At 39.1% G+C, this 22328-nt stretch overlaps 1 protein-coding gene across 7 annotated transcripts in view; it reads left to right on the top strand.

Moving 5' to 3' along the window:
• TRAPPC9 (trafficking protein particle complex subunit 9) overlaps positions 1–22328 on the top strand; it is a 474287-nt gene that overhangs the window by 78807 nt on the left and 373152 nt on the right. For all 7 annotated transcript variants that reach the window (XR_007376065.1, XM_048940414.1, XM_048940418.1 and 4 more), the window contains one exon: positions 7542–7666. Coding sequence is in view for 6 of the 7 variants with exons in the window: in XM_048940414.1 (XP_048796371.1) it covers positions 7542–7666 (125 nt within the window). In the remaining variant the exon portion in view is untranslated. The remainder of the gene's footprint in view (positions 1–7541; positions 7667–22328) is intronic.

Consider the following 22328-nt stretch of genomic DNA (forward strand, 5'->3'; position numbering starts at 1 on the left):
TGATTGTTCCCCTATATTCAGCACTCGTGAGGCCGCACCTCGAGTACTGTGTCCAGTTTTGGGCCCCTCACTGCAAGAAAGATATTGAGGCCCTGGAACGTGTTCAAAGAAGGGCAACGAAGCTGGTGAGGGGTCTGGAACACAGGCCATATGAGGAGAGGCTGAAGGAGCTGGGAATGTTCAGCCTGGAGAAGAGGAGGCTCAGGGGAGACCTTATTGCTCTCTATAACTTCCTGAAGGGAGGTTGTAGTGAGCTGGGGGTCGGCCTCTTCTCTCGTGTCATTAGGGATAGGACCAGGGGGAATGGTTTCAAGCTACGCCAGGGGAAATTCAGGCTGGACATGAGGAAGTATTACTTTTCAGAAAGGGTGGTCAGGCACTGGAATGGACTGCCCAGGGAGGTGGTGGAATCACCGAGCCTGGGGGTGTTCAAGGAAAGACTGGATGTTGCGTTGAGGGACATGGTTTAGTGGGAGCTATTGGGAATAGGTGAACGGTTGGACTGGGTGATCTTTTAGGTCTTTTCCAACCTTAGTGATTCTATGATTCTATGATTCTATGATTTTAGACCCCAGATCTTTGCGAAGAAAATAGCTAAGACAGATATGAGACAAGCAGTCATACATTTCTTATTAGAACATGCAGGTTAATTGATTGATCATCCTGCTAAGTTCCCTCTTGTGCCATTTCTTCACGGAGGTTATTTACTTCAGCATCTTATGTAGTGTGCGAAAATACACTCTAGTCTTTGATTATGCATTTCTTTACATTTCACTTACACTCTTACTGAGTTCAGCATTCCAGTGCTAATTCAGTTAATTCAACAATCTCAGGAGTTGTAACCTTGTTCTGCATTTCCTATTGTTAATTACTGCTTTTATCCTTATCAACTGTAATGGAGTTTTGGTGGAATGCTCGCTCTGCTGTGTGCTGTCTGTGCTCTGGCCCTTGGAGCCAGTGAGTTAAAGCATTCCTTGTAGCATCACCTGGAATACTGCTACCTGTGGTGCCTGGTGCTCAGTGTGTTAAAAAGAGGGAAGGAACTGCATCTTATCACCCATCTGTACTGTGAAGAGTGAAGCAGATAATACTGCACGGTTCTCTGGTCTCTGACACAATCTGTTCTTGTATCATTTTCCTACTTGTCTGTTGTGGTTTATCACCCCGTAGGCAACCACGTACGCCGTTACCCCCATCAGTTGTTATCGCTGAGCACGATGCCCTGTGGTATGAGAGATCCCTTTGGACAGTTTCAAGTGTCCTGTTTGTATCCCCTCTCAGCTCCTTGTGCACCTCCAGCTCCTTGCAGGCATGGTGGTGTAAGAAATCTCAAAGTCCTTGTCATAATATAAGCACTGCTGTGCAACAGCTGAAACATTGGGGTAATATCAACACTTATTTTCATAATAAATCCAAAACATAACACAGTTGGAGCTACAGTGAAGAAAATTGACTATTCCAGCCAAAAGCAAAATATTTTTCTCCGTCTGGGGACTGCAAGTTCCTAGAATTCTGCGGAATTTTCACTTGCAACAGAATGCAAGATCACTTGTTCTTTTTCTGAAGAAAAAGAAAGTGTATTTGTGCTTGGCAAGTATTCTCTATCTCCTGTCATGAACTAGGTTAGTATTTTCTCTTTGTGGTGAAAGTATTTTGAAATTTTTACAATATTCTTAAGAGCAATTGCCTATCGAGAAGCTTTTTACTCCAAATTTGTCGCACTCACATGTTTGTCAGAAGAATGAAAAAAAAAATATCTTGGCTGAGAAGACACTTAGTTTTCATGTTCTATGTTCAAATTCCATTTGGATTAATCTCTTCGGTTATAATTTCATTCTGTTTAAGTACTCACAGATAAAGATGTTACTACAGTCCTTTTCTTGGTTTTAATCTCTAGTAGGATGACTTCAGATGAGGGCCAAGCGTGCACCCAGCTGTTTGCCCGCTCTCCCTCAACAGGATGGGGGCAACAGCAAGATGAAAAAGTGTATGGATTGAGATAAAGGTTGGGAGATCACTTAACAATTGCTGTCATGGGTAAAACAGTGTCAACCTTAAGAAAATCAATTTCTTAATTAAAACATAATAGGAAAGGTTGACGGGAACTGGGCTTGTTTAGCTTGAAAATGGGAAGGCTCTGGCCTTCCAATTCCTGAAGGGAGCATAGAAACAGGAGGAGGAACAGCTATTTACAAGGGTGGATAGTGATAGGACAAGGGGGAATGGTTTTAAATTAAGACGGGAGGTTTAGGTTAGATATTAGGAGGAAGTTTTTCACACAGGGGGTGGTGACGCACTGGAACAGGTTGCCCATGGAGACTGTGGATGCCCCATCCCTGGGAGCATTCAAGGCCAGGCTGGATGTGGCTCTGGGCAGCCTGGTCTGGTGGTTGGCGACCCTGCAGATAGCAGGGGGTTGGAACTGGATGGTCATTGTGGTCCTTATCAACCCAGGCTGTTCTATGATATGGTTCTATGAAGACAGATTTGGTTGCTGAGAACAAAAAATCAAAACAGGATCTTTCTCTCCCATTCCCAGGCCCAATCTTGCCTCTTGTCCAACCCCCCAGATGTTGCGGAGGATGGGATGGGTGTTGGGCTCAACCCATCGCATCCCCTCTCAGTCACTCCTTTGTCCTCATGATGCCCTGCTCCAGCAGGACCCGTCCTGGGCTATAGCCCTTCAGAAACATCCTGCTTCTGCAGGGCTCCTGAGGGCTGCAGAAATCACAGCATCAGAATCATTGAGGTTGGAAGGGACTTCTGGAGATAACTATTCTGATTTCCTGCTAAAGCTGGTTTCCTGGAGTAGGTTCCACAGGAAACTATCTAGGTGGATTTAGAATATCTCCAGGGAAGGAGACTCCATAACCTCTCTGGGCAATGTGTTCTGTTCACACTCAAATGTCACGCTCAAACAATCTTTTCCTCATGTTCAGATGGAATTTCGAGTTTGTGGCCCTTGTCCTGTTGCTGGATACCACTGAAAAGAGCCTGGCTTCGTTCAATTGTCTCTCATCCATCAGATATTTGTAAGCATTGATAAGATCCCTTCTCAGTCTTTTCCAAGCTGAGTATCTCTTCCCTCAGCCTGCTGGCTGCACTATTTTAATGAAGGATACTGTTGGCCTTCTTGGCCACAAGAGCACACTGCTTTCTCATGGCCAACCTGGTGTCCTTCAGGATCCCCAGGTCCTTCTCCTCACAGCTCCTCTCCAGCAAGTCAGTTCCTAACATGCACTGATGTATGTGTATTTTCCTCCTCAGGTGTAGAGATTCTAAACTTGTCCTTGCTGAATCTCATCAGGTTCCTCCCTGCCCAGCTCTCCGCTCTGTCCAAGCGTCCTAGAATGGCAGCACAGCGTTCTGGTGTGATGTGCCAGCCGCTCCTCTCAGCCTTGTATCATCAGCTAAATTGTTGGGGGGGACTCTATTTGTCTAGGTGACTGATGAAGATGTTGAACAATTCTGGATGCAGTACAGACCCCTGGGGAACATCACTTAACTACAGGCCTTCAAATCAGCTGTGCGCTGCTGATCACTGATCTCTGAGCTCTGCGAGAGCTCGATCCACCTCACGTGTCTCCCTGCTGTGGTGTGGGCTCTCCCATGTTGCAGGGTAGAGATGTGTGGCAGGGTGAAGATTACGCTCCAGGTGGACTCTGTGGGGCTACAAGGGAATCCTTCCTGTGGGCCTGGCGCCCCTTCTGCCTCCACCTCCTCAGTTCTGGAGTCCCTCTGCTGCTCCTCTCTCGGCCTGTGCCCGCTGTTTGCTTGCAATAGAGTTTGCAGTTACCGTAATTATGGTGTATTTATTCAGAAGCTTATCTACTTCGGTCATCTGCACAAAGCCAGTGATTGTTGCACAGCAGTGCACTGCAGCAGGGCTGTGGATTTGAACTGAAGAGAAGCTGCCCTGTGGCAGCTCCTTCTGTGACACTTCGGTCACTGGCTTGTAAATCTTTATGATGAACTGCCTTAGTAAACTCTACCTTGATCAGTTATGTGACTTTGCAGGATTCATCTGTGCAGAGTAGTGCAAAAGTGGCTAATGAAGTTAAACTGACAATTTACTTAAAATTTGAGAGGAGATAGGAAATGCTGGGAAGAGATTTCACTCTGTTATGACAGCAATGACTGTGATGTTGGAAAAGCAAGCTGCTTTTTTTACAGTTACCATGGAAAAAGTGTTGGTCATGTGCTGTTACCATGGAGATGTTCAATATGAATTCCACAAATCAGAAAGATTTCTGGACCAAGTAGCAAGACAATTGTTCTTTTTATAGTGAAAGGCTTCTCAAGCTGATTGGCATTATGGAGGATTGGAGGACGTAGCATCTTCAAATCTCTAAACTTAATGAAAGAAAATGAAGTGTATTTGCAGATTGACAACTCAGAAAATATAAATGTGAAGTAAATGAAAACTTCTGGTAAACTTATTTAAATTTATCTATTACCTTCTTTCACCTGCAGTCACCAAGTTCAGCAGCATAGCAGTGCTTTTGATAGAACGTGTTTCCCTGTTCTCTGGTGACTGTTGAATGCATTGCAAAGGATCAGGTTGTAAAATACCAAACAAATTTTGCAGCCTGGTCACATGCCTGAAAAAGCAAAATAAATTTAAAAACATTACTGGAATGTTGTTTATGTTTGTCCTCTGGCAGCACAGTCACCTGGCACAGTCAGGCTGGCATAGAGTTGTGAAGGGGTGAGTCATTTGGAGTATGACACAGGGCCTGGCACTGGGCCCTGTTGTATATCATGTCATAGTGCCATGATTTGAAATTAAAGTTTGAATACTCCTGTGATAACCTGAGACTTTTCCTCTTAAGATTTGCCTGAAGCAGTGTTCTCTATGTTATCCTACCTACTTTTGCTCTGAGTTTAGAGATGAAAAAATTCTTCCCTTTCCATTGAAACAATGTAAGCAAAAGTTTGTCTCAGTTGTTTTGAAGAAAAATGAGAATAAAATGGGGTTTTGAAAGACTAATTAATGGGAATATTGCTTGTTTGTCCAATCTGTTGTTTTAGGTATTGTGTTTCCTTACTTCAAATAAGGGAAACCTTGGGCCTGATGTGAAAATTGAGGATGTTTCATGTTTGGTTCTTTTCCTTTTGTTTTGTGCAGTTATATACCAAAATAACTTTTGGTCTAATTACAGAACAAATGAAATTAATCAGTTTTAAAATACTATTTTTCTTCAGGATAAATCTTTAAATTTTCTTTAAAAATAATGGATTTCTAAGCTCTCAAGTGTGCTTACCATCAGCGCTGTTGGAAAGCTTGCTTGGATGTCCTAGTGTATGACTGTCTCAAACTTTGGTCTAGTACGTGAATTTGTTCTGATCTCAGTTGACTTTTAAGAGATGCCAAGAGTTGGTCTGGAAGTGTTTGGTGTTTAACTGTCTCTTATGCACATTAAAAGTAAAATAACAGTTATCCCGTGCAAAGTTCTTGCTCTTATATCCCTTCCTTTTCCCTGGTATTCATGGGGTAGAAATGGCATGATTTAATGTAGCTATCAGAGCAGAGGCTTTCTTCACTGTTGCTGAATGTTTTTAAGGAATACTATTTAGCTGATTTTTGTCTTCAGTTTTCCAGGGTAGTCACAGGATTGTCTGTTCCATTTGTAGCTTTGCTAATCTCACTTGCATCGGGCTTTTTTGTCAGTTAGATGCTGATGATTGATCTTCTGGAGCGAGCTCATGTGGAACAAATATTTCTTCTAATACGAGCGTTTATAAGGATTAATAGAAAAATTCAATCTGTGAGAAGAACGAGGCTTCTGGGGCATAAATTTCAGAGTAGTACAGCGTGATTTCCTTGTGCTCTTTTGGTTTGCCCACATCGATGTATAATGAATACAGCTTTTGCTGGAATCCATAAAGGTTGTTGACCTTTTAAAGACATCTTGAATGCTGTGGTTTGATTGAGCAGATGATGTTTCTGGCAGCTGCTGGTGGAAATATCTGAGAAAAAAGTCATTGTTTTCACTTAAGGTTTTTACTTTGATCCAATTTCATTATCTGTGGAATACTTGTAAGTTCTTTGACAGTTAAGTAAGTCTACCAAATCAATGTCTTCAAATCCTATGTTAGTCAGAATGTTCTATATTTAAGGCTGAATTAAGGTGTATTTTTAAACAATTCAGTTAATGAATTTGGAAGGAGAGAAATATGGAAATTGACCATTGTTTTCTTATTGAAATGCCTGTGAAATAGGATTTTAATGAAGCAAAAACAAACAAACAAAAAAATGTTTGATCTTGCTCTTCTGATTTGAGCCTTGGAGAAAGGTATATGCAACAAGTCCAGATTTGAAGTTATCCGTGGATTTGGTATATGATTGAGCAAGTATGCTTTGATAAGGGCAGTTTCCAAAAGAGAAGTCTGTTTGGTTTTTGTGTTTGTTTTTATAATAAAGGTGATGAAGCATTGGCACAGGTTGCCCAGAGAGGGATGGCAGCTCCATCCCTGGAGACATTCGGGGTCAGGCTGGATGGGGATCTCATCATCCTGAAGTACCTGTAGGTGTCTCTGTTCATTGCAGGGGAGTTGAACTAGTTAACCTTGAAAGGTCCCTTCTAGCTCTAAGGATTCAGTGATTCCATAGTAATTTGGTGTTTCCCCTATGTGTAGTTATGTGTTCTTTGAGGTGTGAGATTTTGTCTGTATTTAATTGGTATTTCTGGATTGCACGTGTTTTGCACAGTGTAGAAGCAAAGTCCTACTCTTTGGACTTTGGATGTAAGTTTATATAATAACAAATTATAACTGGTAACTGTAAGTATAGTTATTAATTTATATTAAAATTCTTTTTTTTTTTTTTTTTTTTTTAGATTTTCTCATTGTTCCTTTTTTTTTATTAAATGGTAGTTGTCTTTTATTTTAATGGATTTGTGTTTAGCATATGGCTTCAGTAGACAGACAAAACCAAATATGATAGTGTCTTTTCTTTAACCTTCAAGTTATGCAGGCTTATGAGCAACATAAAATGCTATTTCTGTTAAGCTTTATGTTGACTGTTAGAATGTAAAGCCTAGTTTCCATTCTTTGTTCTATGTAAGAAATATAAAATATATACATATTATATATTTTATATATTTCTTGTCAGTATTTAGTACAAAACATAATTTAATTATTAATGTAAAACATATACTTGTAATATAGGGTTTGTTAAATGGTATTAAACGTTTACTAGAACCATTATGATAGTGCAGCACAAAAATTATATATTTGTGCTTTTTAATACTGCAAATATTAAAACTAAATATATATTGTGAACTCTGACACTGCTGTTATGTTTTTTCAAATTTGATTTCCTTATTTTCCTGTGAGTTTCACAGAGGCTTAGTTGTTTTCCTGTTTACTTTTTGGCTTCTGTAGAAGGATACAGTGAAATAATCTTTAAAACATTTTTTGCCATGTTGTATAAAATATTGTTTTTTTTTTAGTTTCTCTCTTTTTAATAAGGGAAATATAGATTTATTGGGATACAATGCAATGTAAAGCAGGAAAAAAAAAGTTTCTTCTTTTTCTAGATGGAATCAGTGTTAGTGGACTTCCACTCTCCAGTCCTTTTCGGCAAGTTGTCAAACCAAGAGTGGAGGCTAAACCCATTAACCCTCAAGAAAGCAGCAAAGGTGGGGACTTCAGTCATGTGAAGGTAAGTGACACAAAAATGAGTGAAATTTGCTTTTATTGTTCCGCATTACGCTGCATTCTGTGATTGAAAAACAAAAGTTTGTTTCGCAAATATTTCTTTGTGCTCCTTATTTGGACTTGTAGAACAAACAAAAGTGAAGCAAGATCAAGGGAAGAGCTGATCTTGTAAAGAACTGGTTACCAGTGGAGTATGCTCAGGGAACTGCCAGTTCTTCACCATATTGCTTTCTTATATTGTATTCTCTATAGCAAAGTGATCCTTTGTGAATCCACTGCTTTGTTTTTTTTTTCTGTTGAAATGTACTGAAGGATTTGTACCTTCTAAACATTTTAGGTTCAAAGTCTTACTTTCACACTTGCAGTACTGAGCCTTTTAGATGGATTCGTGCAAGTAGTAAAAGAGAATAATTGAGAGGGCCAAATGAAAAGTAAATGCAGCAGGATGAAAGAACAGCTACGTGGGTGGAACCTGCACTATGCTTACTTTGAGAGGGGTTCCCCTGGAGTAAATACTGTTTGTTCTTCTGTTGAAGATCTTAGCCTTCTGAAGATGGAAACTTCTTATTTTGAGCAGGGAAATGAGAAGAGTTTCATAGTGGACAGGTTTTTTTTTTGTTTGTTTGTTTTTGTTTTTTTTGAGAGAGAACATCTAAGATTAAAATTACAGAGATTTTAAGGAATATACTATTGGGCTTGATTGGTCTCTTTTGTGCATGCTTTGTGTGCTACTTAACATTACATGCTCCTCCTTCCCAAGTCTGTGTTCTGCATTAGCTCATTCTGTCAGAATTTAGCTCTGTGCTTAGCAATATTTGGCCTATCATGACTTTGACCTGGAAGCAAACGTAGGCTTTGCAGTTTTTAATTGCTCACCTGAAATCTGAGTTTTCTTTCTTCCCGGTGAGGTTCCTTAGAGTTGCATTTGATTGATAAACAGATGATTCTGTTAATTTGTAAATGTTGCTTCCTTTGGGCCATTAGTACTACTAACTTACTATTTAGTTTTTCACTACAAAAAGGATGTTGACAGTATATGACATGATTAAAAAAAGCCCTGCTAGTAAAGACTTTCTTTGTATTTTATCACATAGAAGGTACTTCCCAGTTGCTCATAAAAATAAATCAGAGTGACTGAGAAAACAGTTTGGAGTTCACCTTTAGTTTTCCAATTCAGAAGTTCGTGTAAGTATTTCTATTTTGACTTGAGATGGAGGCAAGCAAGGGGAGTATTATTGTGAAAAGGGAATAAAAATCCAGAAATTCACAATTTCAACATACCAGGTGAATTGAAAAAGCTTTTTGTTGCACTTCATGACTGTTCGACAGCAGTCCTGGCAATCCACGTGATGTTGTTGCAAGGGTGCTGGTGACCTGTAAAGCAAGAACGTGTTCTTTAAGCATTACATGGCAAAAGAGTCTGTTGGGAATGCATGTGCTTGATTCAATTGTTAGGTTTACGAAATGCATTTTGAATTACTTATTTTGCATTTTATAATTAAAGGGCCTTGCAGGTAGCCAAAACTGTGTTCAATAGAGAACACACATTCTGATAACCTTTAAGGTTCTTTGCTGGTTAACGTTACTTATGTATTGAGCCTGGTTTATGACTGTTGTACAGCTCATGTTTTATGCCTGAATTGAACAATTTATAGTGTCACCATCCCTTCTAGAACTGCTTTAATCGCTAAGACTGCATTTTTTGTGAATTATGCTTAGAAGAGAATCAACAGGCAAAATAAAACTCAGGGTGTTTAAGAAGGCCACAGAGCAAAACTCTGAAGGAAGTCTATGCCATTACATATCTAATTACTTGAATTATAGCATTCTGGTAACTTACTTGCAAGCAGGTCTTCATGAGAGGAAAGATGTGATTTGTATTTTTCCAAAATTTAAAAAACAGGATTAATGTGGATGGGGAGAGAGAATGCCACAATAGAGTAGCACCATCTATATGTCTGTAGAGTGATTTACTGTTATGGTTAGTTCAGTTTTAACAGATCTCTATTTCTGTAACTTGCATTTATGTTTATCATGTTGTTAGAAATAAAAATGTTATCTTGGGTTGTCCCTGTCAGGTCACCAGAAGTCAGTCATTTGATGTACCTGGATTAAAAGTGTCTGTGTAGTTCAGAATCTCTCAGAAATATTTTTAGTTTCAACAAACTACCCACATAATTACATCTCTGTGTTTGTTGGCCAAGTGGCCAGAAGAAATTCTAACTGAGTAGGTTTGTCTATTTGCATGATTGCATTACCTTTGACTACTAGTCATTGTGTGATGAGATGTTGTATCCAGCTGCCAACTATTTCTGTTTATTACTATTTACTTCTCTTCACATCTTTTATTTGGCAGAGTTGTTCAGGTGAAAAGCCAAAATAAAACAAAAACCAGTGGCTTAAAATTACAGTCAGATGAATTCTGAATTAAAATACCAGTTAGTTATTGTGGACAATGAATCTGCCATTTAGAAATGCAGTGAGGATGTGTCCAGGCTGGGTTCTGAGGCCTTTGCTGTGTTTTTGTTTTCATCTTGGTTGACTTCAGGCTGGATACCTTTCAGAATACGTCAATATATGTTTGTTGCCAAATGTAAAGGCTTTTGCTCAGTGGGTACATAGTTGTCTAAAATATAGCAAGCTGGGATACGTAAAAGAGAAATGGTCCAAGATTCCCTTTGAACCTGAATCTCAAAATATTGCATATTTATGAATCTGTCTGAATACCCTGAACCTTCCTCAGAAGGTACTTCAGCTTCTCTTTGTTGCTGCAGAACAATTCAGTGTGTGACCTGTTGCTTTTGTCCTGCACAGTGCCATTAGGGACAAGGACTGGATTTTAAGGTTTGTCTTATAATAGCCAGTTAATGTGGTTTGACAAGGTAATAAGCAAGTGGGGAGCGTCTGAGTTACGAAACAAGAGAAATTGGATATGCTGTGAATATGGTCTGATATCATTAATTCATGATTTAGCAATAGATGATTGTTGTGAATATTCAGGAATAGTAGTTGTTTTTCAGCCACATGTGCTGTGTGTTAGCCAGTCTTCAGGTAAATTTTTGCAAACGAATAAGGATATAAAATCAGTATTTCTCATGTTGCTGTTTCTGAAATGTCCTTGTTGTAGGTCCTGATGCTTAAATCTTCCTCCTTTTTGCTTCAATACAGAATGTTGCCAGTATGCACTTGAACTTCTTAGCAATCTTCGTTTTCAATTTTGCTGCAGGCTGTCTTCTAATACACCAGTCACAAGCTGCTGGAAATGAGCGTTATAACGATCTCATAAATTTAATATAAAAATTCCTTTATGGTCTCATCATAAAGCTTGCTTACACCCTCAAGCTGCGAAGAATATCACAGTATAATATTATGTTCAGATGTACTCTCTTTTTACTGTTAACTGCTGAGTAATTTGGTAAGCACTGTCCTAAAATCCTTGGTCATTCCAGTGTGTGTCTGTACTGCAGGATGAGTGCTTAGCTCTGCATGGCTGTGGTTACACTGCTAGGTGAAATAGTCTGTTTTAAAGAACTGCTGTGTTCCTTTACTATCAGTGAATGGTCTGAAATGTTAAAGTATTATATGTAGAACTAATCTAATTTAATACACTGTCTTTAGTGTCTCTTATCAGGTTTAGTCAGTATGTATTAAAATAAGGTACAGGACTTGATTGGATTTTTCCATGCAGTTCTCAGGTGATGCTCTTGAAACTATGAAAGTATCAAAGTGTGCTGTTAATTGAGATGCAGTTTATGTTGCTGATGCTTTAAGCTCAAAATCATTTCATATATGTACCTTGAATCTATTTTAAGTTTAACCCATAAATAGAACATGTAAGTCTTAGATTTTTTTGTAGCAGTTCTAGACTGTGAAGTTAGTGGGGATGTTGAATCTGCAGAGCGCTCTTGATATTTAGATTCCTTCTTTTTAGTTACCTAAGGGTTGTGAAGCACTGGAATGAGCTCCGCATGGAGGTGGTTAAGTCACCAACCCTGGATGTGTTTAAAAACCATTTGGATGTGGTGCTCAGAGACATGATTTAGCAGAGGGTTGTTAGAGTTAGGGTAGTGTGCTTAGGTTGTAGTTGGACTCAGTGAGATCTTTAAGGTCTTTTTCAACCTGAGCAATTCTTTGATTCCAAATGTGAATTTGCCAATGGGATCTTAGAAACAAAAGTATAATACCAGTTAGGCGTTCTACTTCAGTGTTGTCCCACTTTGGAATTCAGTACTGTGTGTGTGTAAATCTTGTGGTTTTGAGTCCTCCATTGATATTACAACATCAGGTCTTAGAAACTCACAACTGCAATATTTGTCTTTACAATAAATTTAAAACTAATGAAAGAGACAATGACAATGTGAAACAAGGCTCTTTCACTTCCCAAGTTGATTTCTATTAGCTTTTTTTTATTATTATTATTGGTTAATTGAAATCTGTGAGCTAGGTGTGAGAAAACAAGTCACATTTCTTGAAATCTACTCAGTAAAGACACATGAGCCAAATCAACATTTCCCAGCTCAGCAATTTGGTTTTTTTTGCCTTTTTGGCTGAGGGTAGATTTGTTCTGCAAAAATGACAGGAATTTGATCTCTTGATCATTGGAACGTGGCTTGCAAAAGCTTATTATGATCTGAAATTGGATTAAAACCTGCAGTTTTTGAATAGACTGGTTCTAATGGCTTTTAACTTTCTTTCCCTTCCCAGTTTGGCAACATTCCTTTAAGTGCTTTTAGGATTCTATAAACAGTTGAGTATTCAGCACTATTTCTGCTTACCAGCTATATTCTTCTGTGCATTGTTGCATCTAAAGACGCACACTCTGAAGCCCTAGAGAGGACTATACTTCAGAACATGAAGTGTTCTACAAACAATATTCTCTGGAGCCATGGGAAAAAAAAAAAAGCTACTTCCCCTAGGTTTGAGTAAACTCAATTTGTTCATATCACCTGGTATTTTACATTCAGTTCTACTGCAGTAGCAGAAATTTCAATTCGGAATGTTTTATGACTTTGAGTACTTCCTTTTCTTCCATCTTGTTTGACATGAAAGAAGCATCATTTAAATTTTGCATTGTAATGATATGAAAGTTTTGGATAGATTCACTGTGTGCCTGTCAAAAGCACCGCTTTCTCCAGACTTTGATTAATTGTCACTCAGTAGCAAGGGGTGCTAGCCTACTTAAATCCAAACAAGTTTCTCATCAAGGATAGTTGCAGCAGATACAGCCTACTGCATAAACCATACTTTCTGTCGTTCCCTCTTGTCTGAAGATCAACAGAGAAAAATTAAAGTTGACATCAACACAATGAATAAAGCTTATGTGAACAGTAACAGACCCTACAGCCATGAAAACTTTGCCCGTGGGGTGATGTTGCCATAGTTTGCCTTGGTGCTCGACCGCAAAAATACTATGCTGCTATAGTTAGTGTCTGTTAGCATCTCTTGAAATTAATGATTTGTGGTGGTTTTATCCTCTCTTGCCAGTCATTAATATATGGTCAGTGTCCAGCAGCAGCAGACATCATTTGTGTATATCTGTTACTTTTTTTGTGAGATGTTCTAGTGCTGTTACATTGGAAATAATCAAGAGGTGTGGCAGTTGTCCTCTACATAAGTTCAGTCAGACAAGGCTCTAGACAGAGTGAGCTCTAGTATGTTTAGAGAAAAAAATGGCAGGCAATATTTAAAAGATCTGTTTTCACCCAAGTACAGAAAATCTTGTTCTGTAATGCAAGAGTTTTTCCAGAACGAGTCATCTGAGAATGTAGAAGAGACTTGTAGTCTGTTTGAAGTGGTGATGCTTTCAAGCATTTGAAACCTGGGCTTCAATTATAAGTGCTTTTTGGAAGTTCTGAATAGTATATCAAATTTATGGCCAAAGGTATTTGCATGCCTTATCCTCACAAAAATTTATACAATATTTTTCTGCATTAAATTTTAGGTATTGACAAAGCTGTGCTCATTTTCGCAAGACTTGTCATTATAGTTTCTAGAATTTTAACTGAAGCAAAAGTGTGGAATTGGCTGGGAGGAAGACAGCTGCTATGGTGGGAAAATGTGGTGACAGAAGATGAAATGGGGGAAAAAAAAATAAATAGAGCTGGGGAGACCAAAGGAGAGGGCAGCTCTGATCAGAACTGTGAAGGTTCTCCAGTGCCTAAATAAATTAGCCTGATACCCAGTGAAGTTGTTGATACGCTTTTAAAAGTACAGTGAAAATTTTAATTCAGCCTGTTAAAAGTGTGAAATTAAATGTGCTGCGTGCCATATCCTGTCTTGTTCCAGTTACTTGTAAGCTACTTCAACAGTATTGCTGATCTTGACAATGATGGTAAAGTAATGCCATTCACAGGGCTTTATCAGAGGGGATTTGAGTAAATTCTTCAGATCATAGAAGAAAACATTATACAATATGAGGATAGTGTTTCAATGGAATGTGCTTTTTTTTGTTTCTTTACTTCAGACAGCTGGAGAAAGGCTGGAAATCTATGGCTCCTTACGAAATGTGTCCTGGAGCCCTGAGGGAATTGGTTGATATAGTAGCCAAGCTACTCTGGATGATATTTGAAAAGTCACGCTGGTCAGACAAAGTCCTGGGTGACTGGAAAAAAGGCAAAATAGCAGCCATTTTAAGAAAGGTCAAAAGAATGACCAAGGAAACTATTGTCCTTGTCAGCCTCATCTCTGTGCTGGGAAAGATCATGGAGCAGATCCTCCTGCAAGCTATCTTAAGGCAGGTGGAAGAGAGGGAGATCATAAAGGAGAACCAACATGGCTTCACTAAGGGTCCTGTCTGCCCAACCTTGTTGCTTTTTATGATGGCATAATTGCATCAGTGGAAAAGGGAATAGCTACTAATGCCATCTATCTGGACTTCAGTAAGGCCTTTGACATGGTACCCCATAACATCCTTCTCTCCAAATTGGAAAGATATGGATATGGTGGGTAGACTGTTTGATGGACAAGGAACTGGCTCTGAGATTGTACCCAGAGAATGATGGTCAGTGGCTCACTGTCTGGGTGGAGATCAGGGACAAGTGTCCTTCAGGGGTCAGTACTGGGACCAGTGCTCTGTAATGCCTTCATCAGTGACATTGACTGTGGGACTGAGTGCACTCTCAGTAAGTTTGCAGATGACACCAAGCTGTGTGATGTGATCAATATGCCCAAGGGATGGGATGGTGGGCTGGGACCAGGAAAACCTCACAAGGTTCAACAAATCCAAGTGTAAGTACTTGTGCCGGGATCCTTCCTATGAGGACAGCTGAGAGAGCTGTGGCTTTTCAGCACAGAGAAAAAAAGACTCTAGGGAGGTCTGGGGGCTGCCTTTCAGCATCTGAAGGGTGGCAGCATGAAAGAAGGGGACAGGCTCTTTAGCAGGGTCTATGGTGATAAGGGTAATGATTTCAAACTGAAGGAGGGGAGATTGGATATAAGGAAAAGTGTTTTTTACAGTAAAAGTGGTGAAGCATTGACACAGGTTGCCCGGAGAGGTGGTGGATGCCCCATCCCTGGAGACACTGAAGGTTACTCTGGACATGGCTCTGAGAGCCCTGATCCTAGCTGTAGGTGTTCCTGTTCATTGCAGGGGAGTTGGTCTAGATGATCTTCAAGAGTCCCTTTCAACTCAGAAGATTCTGTCATTCTCTGAAGTAGAAAGTATTTTATGGAATTGGGTTATTCTTTTATGTAAAGCAAAATTTGGAATATAAGGAAAAGATGGAATGATGCTTTTTATTTCATTTTGAAACTGCTTCTACTTCATCTGTTTTAAAATCCTGTCGCTACTTAGTATAACACCAATGTGCCTGCATATCCCTGTGCTCTGTTTAGTAGCTTTGTGTTCAGCTGTCAGTTGTTCCATGTAAGTTCAGTAAAATTCATGACAGCTTTTTCATTTTTAGGAAGTTATTCAAATCAATCCTTTTAAATGTACTGTAATACAGTTAGTATTCTAAGGACTAACGAACAATTTTTGTTAGTCCATAATTAAACTTATGCATTTCTGTAGGTGCCTTAATAGCACTGAGGACCTTCTCTGTAATTCGCTAGCTTGCTGTTCACCTACAGTTTAATTCACTCTTTTCTTCCAACATTTCTGTGCTTAACACCTTATAGCTTTGGTTTATAATTCTGTGATCAAATCTCTTCACCCTTGTCCTCATTGCTGTTACTTTATAGCTTTAGAGCCCAGTAAATAACAGTAGTGAAATCACTTACGTACCAAATAAATACTATCCTTATCTTGTTTACTTCTTTCAATCTGTCGTCTTGTTTTGTCCTTAAAATAGGGTCAACTTCATTGTGACAACACTTCTACCTAAAGAAAACGATTTTTCCAAGTGATTTAGTCAGAAATGTAAGTTTATATGCGGCATCATGAGCACGTGTTGTGTTTTCTGTCACTTAGATCCTAATAACGATGTTCTATTACTGTTATAAATCTTCCCTTGGAACAACAACAAGCAGTGTACCTAAAAGTCATTCTAATGTGTTAGACTTGACAAAATGAGCTTGTTTAGCATAAACATGGTGTGTTCTTTGCAAAATTAGTTTGTGAGAGAGAAGGTGTGCTCTCCAAATTACAGCAACTGAAACAATTGCTCTGGAAATGTAATGCATTCAGCAAGATTAAGTTCTGGTTTTGTTTGCTCAGCGCTGCCCCTCTGCTCCCTGTGAGGAGCTGCAGCTGCCATCAGGCCTCCCCTCAGCCTGCTTTGCTCTAGGCTGAGCAAATCAAGGGCCCTCAGCTGTTCCTCATACATCTTGCTCTGTTGACCCTTCTCCATCTTCGTTGGAAGCTCCCTAATAGTTTTATGTCCTCTTTATATTGCGGCTCCCAAAGCTGTGCCCAGTACTTGACATGAGGCTGCACCAATGCAGGACAGAGTAGGAGAGTCCTGTCCCTTGCCCACTTAGCTGTATGATGTGGTGATGCTGCCTTACAGCTGGCTGAGTGTGTGCCAACAGTGTGGGCAGGTGTTCAAGAAGACCAATGGTATCTTGGCCTGGATCAGAAATAGCATTGCAGCAGGACTAAGAAAGGGATTGTGCCCTTGTACATGGCGATTGTGAGACTGCACCCAAATACTGCCTTTGGGTTTGGGCTCTTCGTTACCAGAAGGACATTGAGTTGCTTGGGTATGTGCAGAGGATTGCAACAATGCTGCTGGAGGGACTGGAAAACAAGACTTACGAGGAGCAACTGAGGGAATTGGGATTAAGGGAATCTGGAGCAGAGGAGAGGTTGAGAGGAGACCTCATTGCCCTCATCAGCTACTTGAATGAAGGGTGTAGCCAGCTGGGTGTCATTCTCTTTTGTGGAACACAGAGAAAGGCCTGAAATTGCACCAGGGAATGTTTAGTTTGTGTGTTTGGAAGAATTTCTTCATGGAAAGGGTGGTGTTAGACATTGGAAGAGCCTGCCCAGGGAAGTGGTGGAGACTCCTTCCCTAGAGATGTTCAGGCGATGTGTGGATGTGATTCTCATGGGTGTGGTTTATGACAGGACTTGGTAGGTGAGGTTTGCTAGATGATCTTGAAGTTCTTTTCCAGCCAGATGATTCTGTGACAATCTTAGTGCTGTGCAGAATTTGTGATCTCATCCTCTTGCTTTACGTGGAAGAGTGCCTGTTTAGACTTCCATTAATCACTAGTGATGTGGCAAGCAGCATCTGCATCCTAACTGTTAGTTTTGTAGCTGCTGTTGCCTTTTATTCGTGCTTCTCGTGCGTAGCTTATTGCCATATACACTCAGCCTGTTTGATTTTAAGGAAGAACAAGTGGAGAACAATGCACGATTTTAGGTTCTTTTTTCTCTCTTTGGGTTTTCTGTTAGGATCACTAAAACTCATGAAATGGTCAAATTGAAAATGTAGTTATCCAGAAATTTGCTGCTTGAGTTTGTTTAAACCTTGTTAGATTGTTATTCAAATATTGCTCATCTAGCAGATGATAGTCTTTTTTTTGTGAAATATTTGGATCTTTTTTGAGGTTCCATAACTGTCATCAATTTAATTTTTGATATATGAGCCACAGTAACACAGTACATTGACAAATAATGAATAATGTCTTTTCTGAAGGCTGAGTTAAAGACTGTGCAGGTTTTTTTTAGCGACCTAACTTGTTGGTTTTTTTTAAATAGATCAGTTCTTTTTTTTCTCTATTTGTGAATCAATAAACGTGCAGGCAGTTTCAGTTCCTTCAGTTTTGAAATAGCATTGTTCCTGAAATTGTCTTAACTTCTTCATCACGTGTACTGATCATATTTATCTATGGAAGTCTGTTCTGTTTCTTGAGCAGATAACCAAAGCAGTTAAAGTTGCACCTTAAGGGAAAAGTAGCAACTTCTTTTCTGTTTTGTTTTATTTTATTTTATTTTATTTTTGTTTAGCTGATAGTGGCTGTCGAAATAGCTGTCTCACCCAGGAGTATAAGGAAGGGAATGAAACTTAGTAATTTATCATTGTAGGAACTTAAAAAGAGTAGGTCAAGCACTGTATTTTTCTGCAGAAGAAATTGGAAACACAATGTGATAGCTGTAATTGATGCTAAGTCATTTGTTAAAGGGCACATCTGAATTTCCTTTACCAATTCTGTTTCACCTAGGGAAATGACTGTATAATCATCACAGCAAGATCTGCGTTTGCTGCTTATGGGGCAAAAAAGGATTTAAATGTCATACTTTGCAATTTTTCAGTAAGGTAGTTAGGATTAATGTTCTTATTGTGGGCTTACGTAAGTGAATTCTGATTTGTTTTATTTGTTTATTTTAGGCTTTCCTCTGCTATCAGTGGAAACAGTCATAAAACCAATAAACCCCAAGTTTTAATGCAGTTGTATCTTAGTGTGCTATAAAAAATAGAGCAGGCTTATAACTCGTATTGTTAGCTGTTTAATGAAATTGATTTCCATACACTGTCATTAAAGTATTGTTCTTGTATATTGGAATGATTGGTGTAAGAGAGGAGAGAGTGAATGAAAAAAATACACAAAGAGGTGATAATGCAGGGATTTTGTGATGCTGTTGTTTTTTCTAGGATCTAGCTGTGTTATTTTTTTTTTCTGTTCACCACTATTGGAACTAATTTTCTGTAAGTAGGTGTGAACCAATGGTTTTATGAATTTCTGATTTACTCAGATTGAATAGAATAAAAATCTTGTTCTCTGTTGGTAGAACATAGCAGCGAGGAATAGCATGATTACTGATGTGGAAAAATTACTCCTTTGCACTGGTGAATGTTGCTTGTGCCTGAAACAGTTTTATGCCAGTTGACTTAGTAGTCAAGTAGTAGTTTGATGTATTTGTATGTATGTTACTGTTAGCTGACCTGGATGTGCATTGATTGTCTGTAGCCCTTAAGCCATGCGTGATACATCGTTCTCTGCAGTTATGTTTTTGGAAGTGCAGGAATCACAACGACTTGCTCATTTCAAACTTGGGGCTCTTCCTGCTTGTGTGTAATATAACTGTATGTTAAAACCTTCTGGTTTAGCTGAAATAGGACTCAACAACAGGAAAATGCAAATGACAAGAAGCAATTAAAATGCATGCTTTTTAATGAAGTGATGCTCAAGAATGAAGAGGTCTCTAAATAACTTGATGATGGTAGCTGTTTTATGTGTTATTGTTTGCAGTCAGTAATGCGATATCTTTATAAAATGACAAGCAAGCCGAGCAGCACATTTCGAGTACTCTGTGAGTAACTTATTAGGGTTAGAGCATTATCTACAACTCCAATCAGTTAGTCATTTATGCAAATGAAAGTACTGGACAAGTTTAAATTACTGTTGCTGAAGGCTGACTGTCCAGAACAAGAAGTGATTTGGCTGAGATTGCACGAGGTCTGCATTTAGGACCACTTCCATTGTAACCATAAAGTGTTCCTCAGCATGGCTTTGGTCAGAAACAGCTGATGTAAGCCTCTTTCTTAAGAGCTAAAAAGAAAGTCTAAGATCCCACGTTCTTCATTGGTGAAGAAATTTAACATAGTATTTTCTCTGCTCAGCATCTTTTTTTTTTTTTTCCTTGTTAATTTCTGTTGCATTTTAATGTATTCTTCTGCCTCTTGGTTGGATGCTTCATGCAGTACTGTGGTCAAATGAAACTTTCTCCCTCAGTTTGTTTGGACACATGGCAACCACCTATGGACTGTATTGCTATTTCCTGTCCCAATCTGGAAAAAGGATGCAGTAGCTGTAACCAAATTGAAACATGAAAAGGTGAACTGTTGTAAGGATGGATTAGAGCACCTAGATACCCTTGGCTGGAAACTTCCTACTGATGATCCATCTAATATGATCATGGTAAATTTGTCTCCAAGATGCCAACATAAAGCCAAGAATTTTGAGCTGGAACATGCATTTTTGGAAGTAATCCAATTTTGGTAAAATATTTCGGTGTCAGAATACTTTATGGATACTTACAGCAGTTTTTTTCAGTTATTATATAACTGTGTCATTCATCTTACCACCAGGTTTGATTTGTCCACATTCAGTTTCCAGCACTATGCTTGGAAGCAAGGAAAGGGCTTCCTGTCCTTGGCGTCTTTTCTCTACTTGCTCTCAGTGAGCTCACGTGAGACCAATTATTTCTTAGAGTTCTTTTCAACTTTTTCATACAACACAGATGTTGTATTCAGAAAGAGGGAGAACTTCACTATTTCAGCACTGTTACACAACTTGGTCGTAATTTTCCAAAAAGGACCATTTTTGCTATTTGAATTCCATCTCTGTGAAGTGATGAAAACAGTTTTATAAAGTGTAATTGGTTTTTCACTGTTACAATTTTGAAACTATAACCTTTTCAGTTCCTCTTGTGTTGACACTGTCGCACCATTATATGGCGTAATTTCATTCTGATGATTTTTCTACTACAGAAGGAGTAGAATGATTTGGTTATTGCAACTGTTCTTCGTACTTAATATTCAGGTGTGAGCTGTTATCCCTGTGTAGAGGGAATGAAATTGGATCTGTTAGCTGATAGTTAGATTTTTAACTGGAATAATAATAAATACACAATTGTATTATCATGTCTTGTTCCACTTAATTCAGTGAGAGTTGATCGGAGTGTTTGTGCAGCTAGAAAAAGAAAAAAACTGTCCCCATATCTGAGCAGTCAGAGCCCCACATTTAAGTGAATAATAAATTTGACTGTGATTTCTATGGAGGAAAAAAAAAAGGAAAAGGCAACCAATGGCCTCCAAACCAAAACCTATCTCTCAGAAGTTGGTGAAGTGGCAGCCCTGCTTACCTTATCTTATCTCCTTTGGGAAATCAGTTGCTTTGAAAAGCCCCTGCTGTGAGAGCCAGGTCCGGTGGGCATGTGAGTCACAGTGAACTAAGAAGCCATATAACCAGTGGGGGCTGTTTCTCACAGTTACCTGGGAGCATTTTTTCAGTGTATATTTTTCAAGGCATTTGAATTTAAAAGCATGACAAAGAGAATATGAACATGCTGGTTTTATATACTATGTCTAGCCCAGGGGAAGCCTTTTTTTCTCTGAAAACTAAAGGATGGTGACATAACTGTGTGCAAAACAATACACAGCATCAGCCTGCACTGTGTGGTGCCAGGCTGAGTCCTCCTGGGTTTCATGTATGTCACACTTGGCTCTCCTGGCATGGCAGTGGTTGTGTGTGCTGAGTCTCCCCTGGAACAGTAAGAGAGATTGGATATTTATATTCTGTGAATAAACTTCTAGGAGGTACTGACTGAAAGAGGAGAACTCCAGACATCAGCTTGTTTTTCTCACAAGGTAAAAATATCACCTTTTGCATTCTGGGCAAAATGTGCACATCCTTCTCTAACCTCTGTTATTGTGATATCCAGTTCCATCCAGTGAAAATATACAGGAATTTATATCAGAAGGACCTGATAGCAGTTACCTGAAATAGTTTGTTCATCACAACAGGGAAGATCTCTCCTAATTGCTACTGTCCAATGATGGAAGTTGAAGCCCTTGTTAATTCCTATACTGGTGGATGCTTCCCCTGCTCACGTGGAAGAGCCATGGCCTTGTCAGTGACATTGGAGCATCCACTTTTGTATCTACACGTTCCTTTTATTTCAGACATGCATGCTACTGCCTTGTACTTCCTGTGGATGTTTTCCTTCTCTGCAGCACTATGGTGCATCAAGCCATTTCTGGAATTGCATGTGTTGGATAGGTTAATATTTTCGTAATTGAACTAAGAAGCCTTTTTTGCCTTATATTTTCTGCTCATTGAAGTACTTTGCCATGAACAAAATCCTGGCTTTCTTTTTTCAGGAATCTTGCCATCTGTTGAGTACCTTGTACTACCCTAATGTGTGAAAGTTAGATTCAACTCCTGTTCTCATTTCCTTGCTTGTTCAGCTTATAGGCTTTTCATCTTATTCAGAAAGAAAATCAAACTGAATGAACATTGGAATTTTTAAGGATATAAGACAATATCAAATGAGAATAGATGTTGGTCAATAATTGAGATTGTAGTACATTTTCATTGTATATCTTAATTGTTGGTTTTCTTTCTGGGTTCAACAAAATATCCCTGTTTCCTTCTGCCTCCTCCCTTCCCCCCCAAAAAAAAGTTGACAGTGTGTACATGCCTACACTACAACATAATGAAGTTTGGGGTTCAAAATTCAATTTTTCTCATGTGTTTGAATATACTCACTGATAGCT

This window comes from Lagopus muta, chromosome 3 (assembly GCF_023343835.1).
Source record: "Lagopus muta isolate bLagMut1 chromosome 3, bLagMut1 primary, whole genome shotgun sequence".
Lineage (NCBI taxonomy): Eukaryota > Metazoa > Chordata > Aves > Galliformes > Phasianidae > Lagopus > Lagopus muta.